Source organism: Ptychodera flava, chromosome 10, assembly GCF_041260155.1.
Source record: "Ptychodera flava strain L36383 chromosome 10, AS_Pfla_20210202, whole genome shotgun sequence".
In the NCBI taxonomy this organism is placed as follows: Eukaryota; Metazoa; Hemichordata; class Enteropneusta; family Ptychoderidae; genus Ptychodera; species Ptychodera flava.
In genome coordinates, this window is record NC_091937.1 from 5,912,589 (window position 1) to 5,926,039 (window position 13,451).

The window sequence follows — 13,451 nt, forward strand, 5'->3', positions numbered from 1 at the left end:
GACTCAGTCCGAAGATAATCATCCAGATGTGGACCATTTACATTCTCCCCAGACTACTTTATGGTCTAGAAACAGTAAAATTGACCAGAAACGACATTGTCAAATTGGAATTAACTCAAAGACTACTTCTCAAACAAACTCTATCACTCTCAAACAATGTAGCTAATGAAGCCCTTTTCCTACTATCTGGTCTACGACCAATCGAAGCAGAACTGGACTACAGAAAACTTATTCTATTTGGAAGAATTCTACAAAATAACACCTCCACTGAATACCATTTAGCTGAAAGACAACTAGCCGTGAAAGACTTCAGAAGTAACAGTTGGTTCATTGAAATAAAATTCCTTCTACAAAATTCCTTCTACAAAAATATAAATTATCCAGTATCTACCACTACTTTAGAGCCCCGCCAAAGCTGTTCCATTGGAAAAAATTAGTCAAAGCTACAGTGAACAATTACTGGCAGTCTCAACTCCAAAATGATTCCTTAGCGAAATCAACACTAAAATATATGAACACTCAGAAGAGAATAAACAACGGTCCCCATCTGTGCTGGTCCAGTGTGGCCAACAATGTGAGAGACACTCAACGTGCCATCATCAAGACCAGATTATTAACAGGAACATACAGACTCCAATCAAACAGAGCAAAATTCAACCAGTTTACCATCGATCCCACTTGTCCACTATGCAGCAAAAATCCAGAAACCAGTGAACACTTCATTAGTAACTGCAGTTTCTATGAAACCACCCGGAAGAAGAAGTTTATTGACAAATTTGCGTCTCTCAATCTGCATGACATTAACATATCAGACCCAAAAGTGATTACCCAGCTTACACTTGACTGTACCGCCATTCCTGAGATCGCTGACCGGTTACCAACCCAAGCCCTACATATGATTGAACAGATCAGCAGACAGTACTGTTATAGTATCCATGTGATGAGGAATACATTCCTAAGCAGAAAACAATCCTGTGACCGGGGATTATAGAGCCTTTTGTTTATGTTTGTACCTATGTTTGTACCTATGTTTTGTTCTTGTCTTTTTAATCCTTTTTTAGAGCCGACATACAACGGCTGGAACAACCAAACTGAACTGAACTATGGCCGCCGTGCAGTCATTTTTAGCTCACATTTGGTTATACCAATGCAATGTGAGTTTATCGTATAAGCTGAAGTCGATGGCGTCTGTATGTATGTATGTATGTATGTATGTATGTATGTATGTATGTATGTATGTATGTATGTATGTATGTATGAACGTACAGTAAGCGTATGTCCGTCAACATCAAAACATGCAAACCATTGCACGTTTTAGCGTGGTATTTGGTGTGTGGATGCATCCTGGGTTATAGATGGGATTTTGTTCAAATGAAGTCTGCATTGCCAAAATTATGCAAATGAGCTTATAAAATGTGAAAATGGTCAAGAATTAATAACTCGAGAACCGCTGTTTTGATTGCTTTGAAAATTTGTGTGCAAGTACCTTAGGTAAACTTATACAGTTTTATGAATATTGTGAAGATATCCTTAATTTTGTATTTTGACTGAATTTTTTGGCGAAACATAAATTCACCGTGAAATTTTTTATCTCGGAATTTGGCACTTTAATGGAAAGCCTGTTACTTGCACCTGGTCGCCTACTGATTGCAGGGGATTTTAATATTCATGTGGATGATGCAAATGACAGTGATGCTTGTCAGTTTGACGATCTTATTCAATCTCTCGGTCTAACTCAACATGTACTCGGGAGTACACACCGGAACGGTCATACTCTAGACCTTGTATTGACCCGAACATCTGAACCATGGCTTGGAAATTTCATAATTGACAACAAAATGCCATCCGATCATTCTGCTGTCCATTTCACGTCCATGATCACTCGTCCCCTTCCAACAAGAATTACCAGGCAACAGCGCAACATCAAGAGTATTAATTTAATGAATCTTAAACACTCAATTTCAAGTACACTTAATCATCCGGAGTCGATCAATGAAATAAATGAGCTGACAGAAGTTTACAATTCTACATTGAAAAGTTTGATGGATTTGCATGCTCCTGCCAAACAGAGAACCATTGTGCAGAAACCCCGTGCCGAATGGTTTACAGAAGACCTACTGGCTAAGCGTAAGGCTCTGAGATCACTTGAACAAAAGTGGCGTTCTTCTCAACTTGAAATTGACAGACAGATTTTTATCGCTGCTCGTGTTGAGTATAACAGAGAGTTGGATTTGGAGAGAGCGTCATTTCATCGAAGTAAAATTGAAAACGCAAATACCAAGGAACTGTTCCGAGTTGTTGATGACATTTCCGGTGCAAAGAAATCTGCTTCCGACATTCTCCCAAATAATCATGAACTATCTCAACTACCAGCTGCCTTTGCAACGTTTTTTGAACAGAAAATAGTAGACATTCGCAAAAAACTTCAAAATGCTAGTCCTCTTAGTATTGAACCATTCTTGTATCAGAACTCGCTCTCCATTCTTGAACCTTTATGTATTGATGATGTAATTTCTATTGTTAGTAAGATGCCTTCTAAATCGTGTCAACTAGATCCAATGCCCACACAGCTGGTTAAAGCATGTGTAAATGAACTAGCCCCATTACTGCTCCGTATTGTAAATTCTTCTTTTTCGTCTGGTGTTTTTCCAACTGATTGCAAAACAGCCATTGTTCGTCCACTCATTAAGAAAAGTGGACTTGATTGTAATACAATGAAAAACTATCGTCCTGTATCAAATTGTAGTTTTCTGGACAAGTTTTTGGAGAAGTGTGCCTTTTTTCGTTTAAATCGCTATCTGTCCGAAAATTCTCTGTACGGTCGTTTTCAGTCTGCTTATCGCGAGGGGCACGGCACCGAAACTGCACTTATACGCATGTTGAACGATGTCATGCTCGCTCTCGATAAACACCATCATGTCGTCCTGGTTCTTTTGGATTTGTCAGCGGCATTTGACACAATTGACCATAACATTCTCCTGGGTAGGTTACGCTCTCGTTTTGGTATTCAAGGGGTTGTTTTAAAATGGTTTGAATCCTTTCTAGGCTGAACACAACAGGTGTCTGTCAAGTCGATGTTATCTAACAAATGCATTTTAAAGTATGGTGTACCTCAGGGTTCAGTATTGGGTCCTGTCTTGTTTGCTTTGTACATGACTCCGATTGAGGATATCATCACACGTCATGGCTTAAATTCTGTTATATATGCAGATGATTCTGGATTGTACATTGCTTGTGACATCCTTACCAGCTCCACTATTGTTCAGCGTATAGAAGCATGCGTCGATGAAATTCGTAATTGGATGATGTCCAATAAGTTGGCACTTAATGACGGGAAGACAGAGGTTGTCTGGTTTACACCCCGAAATTGTACGGTTGGTTCACAATTTGGTTCTATGAATGTACGAATAGGTGAGGCCACGATTTCGCCATCCACTGTTGTACGTGACCTTGGTGTAATGCTTGACTCGTTCGGTCTCATGGACGAGCATATTCGCTATGTTTGTAGGGTGGCATCTCATTCACTTTGGCGGATAAGTAAATTAGAAAATTGTTAGACCAGCCCAGTGCTGAAAAATTGGTTCACGCTTTTGTCACATCGAAGTTAGATTATTGTAACAGTCTACTTTTTGGCCTACCTGCATATAAATTGAGCAAGCTTCAACACATTCAGAACTCTGCTGCTCGTTTGGTAACTGGACGGAAGATGGGCCGTCACATTGTTATGACATCTATACTCAAGGAGTTACATTGGCTCCCAGTAGAGGAACGAATCCGTTTTAAAATTCTTTGTTTGGTTTTTAAAATTGTCCATCAAGATGAATTCGTTCCAAATTACTTATCAGAACTAGTAACAATTGATATCCCAGTACATAATACCAGAAGGAGTGTCGGTGTAAGATTGAATCCCTTTTCTGTCAAAGATCACGGGAAACAACTTTCTAGAACATATGGTGACAGAGCTTTTAGCGTGTATGCCCCTAAACTGTGGAATAGTTTGCTACTGTTGACTTGGATATAATTTTTACCTGCATGTTTTATAGTTTATTTATTTTTTTTATCATTTTTAGTGAAATTTTTTAAACTACTTTCTTTGCTGTTTTTAGGTAGGATCCTTTAGTCTAGATTTTAGCTTGCTTGATTTTATCGATTGTTTTTAATTTCACTCTTTCCTCTGTGACTTATTTTGTATTTTCTGCGTTAATTTTAGTTCTTCCAGTAATTTTCTGTAATGTACAGACCACTGAGACAAGGTGTGTAGTGGTCTTTAAACAATAATTATTATTATTATTATTATTATTTTTTCTCATTTTAAGTAAAAATTCTTCTTCTCTGAAACCGCCAGCCCAATCGCTCTCAAATTTGGGTTGGATCTTTGTGAGGGTGTTACTCTTCTAATTTGTTGAAATTATGACAAAATTGGGAAAATTACTATTTTGGAGCAATTTTGTCATTTTTGGTCAAAAAATCTTGAACAGTATTTTCTTTTTAAAACCCCTGGACAGACAGCCTTTATATTTGGTACACAGACGTACAGAGATTACAATAGTTAGATATGTGGAAATTGTCCTGAAATATACAAATTTGTATTTTTAAGACAATATTGTCATTTTTGGTCAAGAAAACTTGTTCTCAAAATTACTTGTTTGATAGCTTTGTAATTTGGTATAAAGTCCCGAGGGATGTTATTAGATAAATTTTCTGCTCAAAGTGTTGGGAAACCCCCAAAATTGTATATTTTAGGTAATTTTCTCAGTTTGTGACCTTAAATGACCTACACCAACCCAGGATATGTTGTGAGACAGTTTCGAAGGCTGTGAACATAATTTTGTCATATTTGGTATCAATTTGTAGGAAAATTTGATCTAGAAAACAAAGCTGAGGTGAATTTTTTCATTGCGGACCAACTTTGCAACTTTTCTATGTAAGACATACAAGAACTGATGAGAAATTTGGATCCAGGATAATTCCAGATGTTGTAATCACTGCCCACAGTGGAAGGCATTTCACTATCTGTATTATTAAACTAACTTAAGTGCTGTTTACATTAGAATGATAACACTCATCGCATTAATTAAAAACTCCCCAAGGTTGTAAATACATTTCCTGTCATCTGGCGTTATGCAATACCAAGGGATGGAACATTTGATATTCAGGAGGGAGTAGGGTCTAGAAGATTGATGAGGTAGCATTACTTTTTTACCGGATCCCTTGTGCATTTTTTTACCCACTCCCACCTTTTCTTTTTATCAAGCCTTCTCTGTCTATTTTTTGTTGTTGACATTTGCTTATGTATTTAAGATCTGCTTGTCCCATTGCTACAGAAGTTGATATGCATGTTCCTAAAGATGACCTCCAGTACCTAAGTTGCAGACCTTATTTGTTTTTGTCATTCTTGTTTTTGCTGGTTTAAATATTTCTCGAATGGACCAATTCAAACCGAATGTGAGCACACTGTCCTTGATGGTATTTTTTAATGTATGGAGCCCTAACTCAGGCACATCTCAACTGATTTTAATGTAAGTTGGTACAGGGACATCAACCTTTGTCATACATATGCACGTCAATTTGTTTCACAATATGATCCAATATGGCCACATGGCGGCCATTCTGTTACGATTTTTTCATGTACAGAGATAACTCAGGCACGTCTCAACCGATTTTATTCAAAGTTGATACAAGGACACATTGACTTATGTCATGCATATGTATGTCGATTTGTTTTATGATGAGATTGAATATGGCTGCGTTGTGGCCATATTTTTACAATTTTTTCATGTCCGCAACCGTAACTCGGACATGTATCAACTGATTTTGTTCAAAGATTGTAGAAGGACATTGACTTATGTAATACATATGTACGTCGATTTGTTTCACGATATGATCCAATATGGCTGCCGTGCGGCCATTTTATTACATTTTTTTCATGTCCAAAGCCATACTCAGGCATGTCTCAACTGATTTTATTCAAAGTTGGGGCAAGAACATCGACCTATGTCATACATATTCACTTGAATTTGTTTCACAATACAATTCAATATGGCTGCTTGGCGGTCATTTTGTTTCATTTCAAGAACCACAACTCAGGCATGTCTCAACCGATTTTATTCAAAGTTGGTACAAGGACATTGACTTATGTCATATATATGCACCTTAATTTTTTTCACTGTAAGATCAAATACATTGGCTGTGTGGCGGCCATTATTTTACGATTTTTGCAAGTCCGGAGCCATAACCCAAACATGTATCAACCGATTTTATTCAAAGTAGGTACAAGGACATTGACCTATGTCATAGTATGCATGTCTATTGGTTTCATAATCTAATGCAAAATGGCTTCCTGGTGCAATTTTGTTACTTTTTTCATATACAGAGCCATAACTCAGACATATTTTCACCAATATCATTCATAGTTGGTACAAGGACATTGACCTATGTCGTACATATGCACATCAATTTGTTGCACGATATGCAGCAGTATCATGTCAATTATTGAATTTTAATAATTTGGCTGATATGTCAAGAAATACTGCATCAAATTTCATGAAACTTGGTACAGATATTAAGCTCACATTGCTTTAACAGTGAATAAAGACATTTATCAGTGTCATGTTAATTAAATTGTAATTGCATATGTGATGAACTTTACTGATATTAGAATGATATGTCCACAAATACTGCATCAAATTTGATGAAACTTGGTACAAATGTTGATTTCATAGTGTTGTAAATTCAATGAAATGAAACTTAGCGGTAACGTTTAAGGTAAAGGGCGACGAATTCGGACGCGCACACGCTTTAGAACGTTTCTGCGCAGATTTAACTCCAGCCTGTCGCAAATGGGTTACTTTGTAGCGCATGTATTTAACATCACCTGTCATTGTTGAAATTGCGCTTTTACCTGATTGTTTGACCCAGTCTCTTAGAAATACATGTGACCTATAACCTTGTCATATTTTGACCCCTAGGAAGCTGGTTTTTATTCAATATGAGCGAAAAATTAACATTTCTCTCCCATTTACATGGCGCATATTACCCATTCACCTGGCGATATTGGAAAAAGTAACGTGGTGACACCCTTTTATTAAAAATGTAAACTAAATGGTATTATGTCAGGATTCTATTCGCCAAGTTTGGTCAAAATGACACCATTCAAAGCGACAGGAAGAAAGTTCGAAAATTATGTAGTGATATAATTTCGATATCGTCATTTTGTAATCGATACTTATGTAAAAATTTCTTTACAAACATCATGAAAACTATACATTCGATAGATATGGATCTTAAGTCTTGGTATTTATTAAATTAACTCATTTGCTAAACTTTTTATAATTGCTTTCTTTAGTTTAAGTGAATTATATAATCTTTTATTTATTTCTAACGACGCCATTTTAACGTCCGTTTCCATGGAAACGAGGGTGGTGACCCCCATTTTTTATTTTATATTTGCACTTGCACAACTTCCAAGAATATTTGTGCAAAGTTTCAAGAAAATGACACCACAACTTAATTTTGACGTAATTCGTAGTGCTTCACCTTAAATTAATTTCTAATCTGCATTTACATGATTAATTTTTGTTTTAGAGTGAATGTCCAGAAGCACTGCATCAAACTTTATGAAATATGGTACCGGTGATAATCTGTCAGTGTTACGATAGGATGCAAAAATGTTTGGTAACAACCTGTCTATTAATTACTAATTGACTCATTTAATGACCTTTTGTAATTAGGATGGCGATCGACCTACATTGGTTTTATGTTTTCACCACCATAGAACTCATTCCCGGCCATTAAGCCCCATCTGTGCCCAAGTATTTTTAATCACAGACTACATTAATGAAGAGGACTCTTTCCTCTCTGAGGAACTTGTAATTAAAGTACCCATTAACAAGTGGGGACTGTGATATCAACGAGGAGTTGTTGCCTTTATATTATATCAGTATATTGAAATTCTGGCGTGAAACGTCAGAAAGGGAATGTTTCTCAAGCTGAAAGCTCGCGCATGTTCCAGCTGTGCTATATCGCGAATCATAGCACGGTTATTTTCACGTCTCCACCAATCAGATTGCTGTATTTGCATCCTTCAATATACTAGCATGATATAAGAGATAATTACTCACGATTTCATTGTCAGCATCAGTATTTGTTGATCGCATGCACTTTTCCCTTTAATGAAATCGTAACCTTATTTGTAAGTTATCTCAGGGAAAGAATATTTTCCAACGATGGCAGAAAGGGATGAAAAACTATCATTGGTTTCCAACGATTCCACAGATGGACAGCGGAGCATGAAATTTTGTGCTAAATTTTACCGAGTTCTGAAATCAACAGTGGGAGCTCTTCTCGCGTTGCTATGTGCAGTACTTTTTGCTTGTGCTAGTGTGTTCACCGCCCTTGCCATCGAAAACCGCATTCCCCCCTTGCAGCTGTCATTCATAAGCAGTTTAGCGCCTTTATTAACAGTTATCCTACCAGTAATCTACTACAAAGTTGAGTTGATTCCGGACAACGCCACGGATCTAGGGCTTCTGGTTTTGAATGGCATTGGCCGCGCCCTTGGTTGCATCGGGATTGTCTACTCTTTCGCCTTTGTTCGTATCGGGAATGCCACTACAATATTCGCAGCAACAACTCCGATGTTTTCTGGTGTAGGAGCTGTTATATTCTTGCATGAGTCGCTGCAATTTATGGACGTTGCCGGATTTTTATTTAATGTTGGCGGAACGATTCTGATCACAAGACCCACATTTATATTCGGTGATGCAGCCGTCGACCACAGTGGTGATGAAGACTACACTTTAGATGCAACAAACTCCCATATGGTTGCAGGTTACCTACTTGTAGCAGGTGGTTCTCTGGGATATTCTGTAGTCTACGTTGTCACTCGAGGCCTTGGTGATAGGGTGTCACTTTTAACAAAACTATTGTACGCCGATGTAATCTCAACATTTATAAGTTTATTGATCACTTACATATTCGAGGAACCAATATGGAGAATGAATCCAACTGTCGTGGGCTACATCTTCGGAATGAGTCTATCTGTCACCTTTGGTGAGTGGTCCCGATTTGGTAGTGTTCAATTTATTCGTACGGCCGTGGCCACACTGTTAGCTGATTTTGAGGTGGTGCCAGCATACCTTTTGCAGTACACCTGTATGTCACTCACGCCGATTGCATTCGATTTGATTGGCGCGGCTGCTGTGATCATAGGAGCCTGTCTAATATATGCAAAGACGTGGTTTGACAGTTGGAATATGGACAGTGAAATTCCACAGTAGAGTTTAACATCATTATACCTTCGATCAGTGAAGTGAAACCTTACCGGTACCACACTGGATTATGGTCCTGAAATACGTAGTATATCCGAAAAGACATTAATGCCAATCCCTCTGTCGTATTAGTCGTCGTGGGTAGTTAAAAGGTGCATGACAAACTAAAATCATTGTGTCAGGGTTTGCATCAATTTCGATTAACGTACGCAAATTTTCACTACGTGTAAGCTTATGTATACAATTGTTACACCGTGGAAAGCATGCATCCGAGTCTGCATGATGCTCAATTGTCTTTGAGTACATTACGAAGTGTAAAGTTTGCTTGAGTCCACTACAGACAGGGAGGAATACATTATTGCAATTATTTTATAGTTTTGGCAATGTCAGTGAATTCGTATTTGTAGAAAACATCTTGGGCCACAATACTGGATAATCAGATACATTATCAGTCATGTTCTGGGGGTGACGTCACAAAAGTATCTGGTATTGACAAAGCTATAATATGATGTTCACAAAACCGTAGTTAACTTCAAACACAGTCCCTCTATCCACGGACTGTGCTTCAAACAACCTAGTGAAGATAGTACGTACCTCGACAGTGAAAGACTTAAACGTTTGTTCAAACTTTCATCACTGAAAATTTCAACCATACTCTCACCAAATCAAGAATGAAAGTCAGGTGTTATCGTGCAAAGTTTAGTACTAGAGAAGCATATTACCTGACATTTACCGATATTTGAAATTCAAATGACCGTTATCCGTGTTAACTCTGTGGGAAAAAAAAGAAATTTTCGATTGAGGAAAAACTAAGACGGTGAAAATATCCAAGAGCTTTAAAGATGAGCCCTTACAAGTGGTAGAACAGAAAAGAACTATTAACATTTGAGAGTCCGAATGAATCGAATATTTGTCTTCAAGGCGCATTCTACCTGAAAGTTCAAATTATAATTCATTGTCGAATTTTCGCTCCTCCAAATTTTCGCTCTACTGGAGACGGTTTGACGTCAAACGCAATGGCTTTCGTTTGCCGTGTACGTGTTTTGATTATCACTGATCTCTTGATAAAGTACTCTTTTAATTTCGCTCGATTAAACTAAATTGGATTTTTGTGTCACTAATCTCTTTCTGTGTTTGTAAGAATATTATCTGACCAATTTACTGACAGGTTTACTTGTATCATTGATTTTTGTGAGTTTTACCGTTTAAGACTTTTGTCACCTACATTAACATGGCATTGAAGAACTATGTTTTCCTTATAGTAATCCAATGACTTTGAGTTTCCTACATTGAAATGAAGCGTTTTTCGAACATCTTCATCTAAACTATCGGTACCCTGACAAATTCTTTTCTGTTTTTATGTAGACGAGTTGTACAAGATGTTCAAGGATAACATCATCAGGGTGGAAACATCTGTGCATATTAATTGTTTCATTTCTCAACACAATAGGATCATTAAGTGACATAGTCAGCATTAAGTTTTGGTTTTTTCCCCCCCATTTCGATCATATAACGCCAAAATAAATTTAGCCTGTGTACATGACTCTTTTCTGTCATAAAGTGCAGCAATAAATACTATCTTGCAAGGAAAACCATTCTATATTGGAAAATGTCTCACTGGTTCTCAGTGTCAAACCTGCCAACTTTTGGCGACAGGACTTTCAAACATAAGCCATGCAGTCACTATCTGCGTTACTGACTTTGAAGTCCTGCTGTTGCCTGAGCACAGACGTTTAATCGATTCCTTGGTAATGAAGTGGTGGTCGTTTTTAGGTGTCCGTGGGGACTTATAGGTTTGGTCATGTCCGTGCGTGCGTGCGTGCGTGCGTGCGTCCGTTCACGCGGATATCTCAGAGATGCCTGGAGCGATTTCATTCAAACTTGGTACAAGGATTACTTCATATGTCATACAGATGCACGTCAATTTGTTTTGTGATACGATCCCATTTTATTACAATTTTTTCATGTACAGAGCCATAACTCAGACATGTTTCAACCGATTTTATTCAAAGTTGGTATAAGGACATTGACTAATGTCATAGATATGCACGTTCATTTGTTTTGTGATACTAATCTTTACGGCCCTGATACGGCTTTTGCGGCCGAGGTCGTAGGGCGGAAGGGCCCGAGCGTGCGAGGGCCCGTACGCCGTACGACCAAGGGCCGCAAAAGCCGTATCAGGGCCGTAAAGGTTTTATCATATACCTTATGGAATGATAAATATGTAGTTTACATAATATTCAACATTGTTTAGGAGATAAAAATGCGTGCGATATCAAAAATTCATCGCCATTTGTGTCAGTTTTCATAAATACGATGGCCGCTTCCCGTCGCGGATTGACATACATAATGACGTCATTTGTTTACCTGCAGAATTCTAGAACGCGCAAAGCAATATGCGTACTATTACATGACCAACAGAGATCAAGGCTGAAATTGAGGTGTAAGACGGACAAAAGCGTGATGTCAGTTTCTGGTAATTTATAATGAACATGCACGCACTTAGTATACACAGGATTTCACTAGAATTTAGAAATAAAAGCCGATGTTACCAGCGCGGCTCCACTGTTGCCACGCGCAACTACGATCTGAGCGAGCAGACGTTTTCCAAATCTCGCGCTGGCTTTGTGTACGAATGGAACGTTTGCAGATAGCAACGCGCGTAGTAACCAGAATCGAGATAGTTCAGAAATGCACGCGATTGCCCATATTTGGGCACCGGGCCGGGGCGTGATACGTAAAAAAATGCACGGATCTGAGGGCGCTTTCTCCCATAGCTTTACACAGGCACGTGAATGTAGGTATATGATAATATAGGGTTATTCACAAAATACGGCCCTGTATGGACGAGGGCTCAGTGAGTGACGTATTGGACGAGCCGAAGGCGAGTCTAATACGTCACTCACTGAGCCTGAGTCCATATAGGGCCGTATTTTGTGTATAACCCTATTATTATACACCTCCCTCCATTAATCGTCCGTATAAACTAATTCTATGGTAAATTTTGAGGGATGCGACACGCCCGATATGAGTGGAACGCGCGCGATTGTTGCGTTGGCACGAAGCCAATTATTATGAATTGCATTTAGACTCAGTTTTGTGTTTAGCGTGTTTTAAACCTTATACTACGAATACATTTTGGTGGAGGTTGTTATTATGTCTATAACTCACCGTAAAATAGTTTGTTTACATCCGATAATCGCTAGGTTAAAGGTCAAACAGGCGCGTCGCGCGTCTCCCGTATTCGGGACTCCGCGTACTATACAAAATACGGAAAGTTATTGGACGGTCAAACTCCCATAGGTTACGGCAGTAGGTGTATAATAATATCCAATATGGCCGCCAGGGGGCCATTTTATTACGATTTTTTCATGTACAGAGCCATAACTCAGACATGTTTCATCTGATTTTATTCAAAGTTGGTACAAGAACATTGACTAATGTCATAGATATGCACGTCAATTTTTTTTGTGATACGATCCAATATGGCTGCCATGCGGCCATTTTGCTACGATTTTTTCATGTACAAAGCCATAACTCAGACATGTTTCAACTGATTTTATTCAAAGTTGGTACAAACATTAACCACTGTAATAGATATGCACGTCAATTTGTTTTGTGATATGATCCAATATGGCCGCTCTGTGCCCATTTTATTACGATTTTTTCATGTACAGAGCCATAACTCAGGCATATCTCAACCGATTTTATTCAAAGTTGGTACAAGGACATTGACCTATGTCATAACATTTGCACGTCAATCTGTTTTGTGATACGATCCAATATGGCCGCCAGGTGGCCATTTTATTATGATTTTTTCATGTACAGAGCCATTTCTCAGGCATATCCGCATGTTTCAACCGATTTTATTCAAAGTTGGTACAAGGACATCGACCAATGTCATAGCTATGCACATCAATTTGTTTTGTGATGCGATCCAATATGGCCACTGTGCGACCATTTTGTTACGATTTTTTCATGTCCTGAACCATAACTCAGACATGTATCATGCGAATTCATTCAAAAGTATTTTTATCACAGACCTAATGAAGAGGACTCTATCCTCTCTGAGGACCTGTAATCAAAATACCCATTAACAAGTGGGGACTGTGTCATCAACGATGACTTGTTACTTATAGAACGCAACAATCGAATTTGAAAGCATTATTTTATCCATGTCAT

The 13,451-nt window shown here is 38.3% G+C and overlaps 1 protein-coding gene across 1 annotated transcript; it reads left to right on the forward strand.

Annotated features, from left to right (window-relative positions):
• Positions 1-8,225: 8,225 nt before the first annotated feature.
• On the forward strand, positions 8,226-9,278 carry LOC139142967 (solute carrier family 35 member G2-like). The gene has a single exon (XM_070713162.1). It carries the CDS (start codon positions 8,226-8,228, stop codon positions 9,276-9,278), a length of 1,053 nt encoding a protein of 350 aa, XP_070569263.1.
• Positions 9,279-13,451: the final 4,173 nt, after the last annotated feature.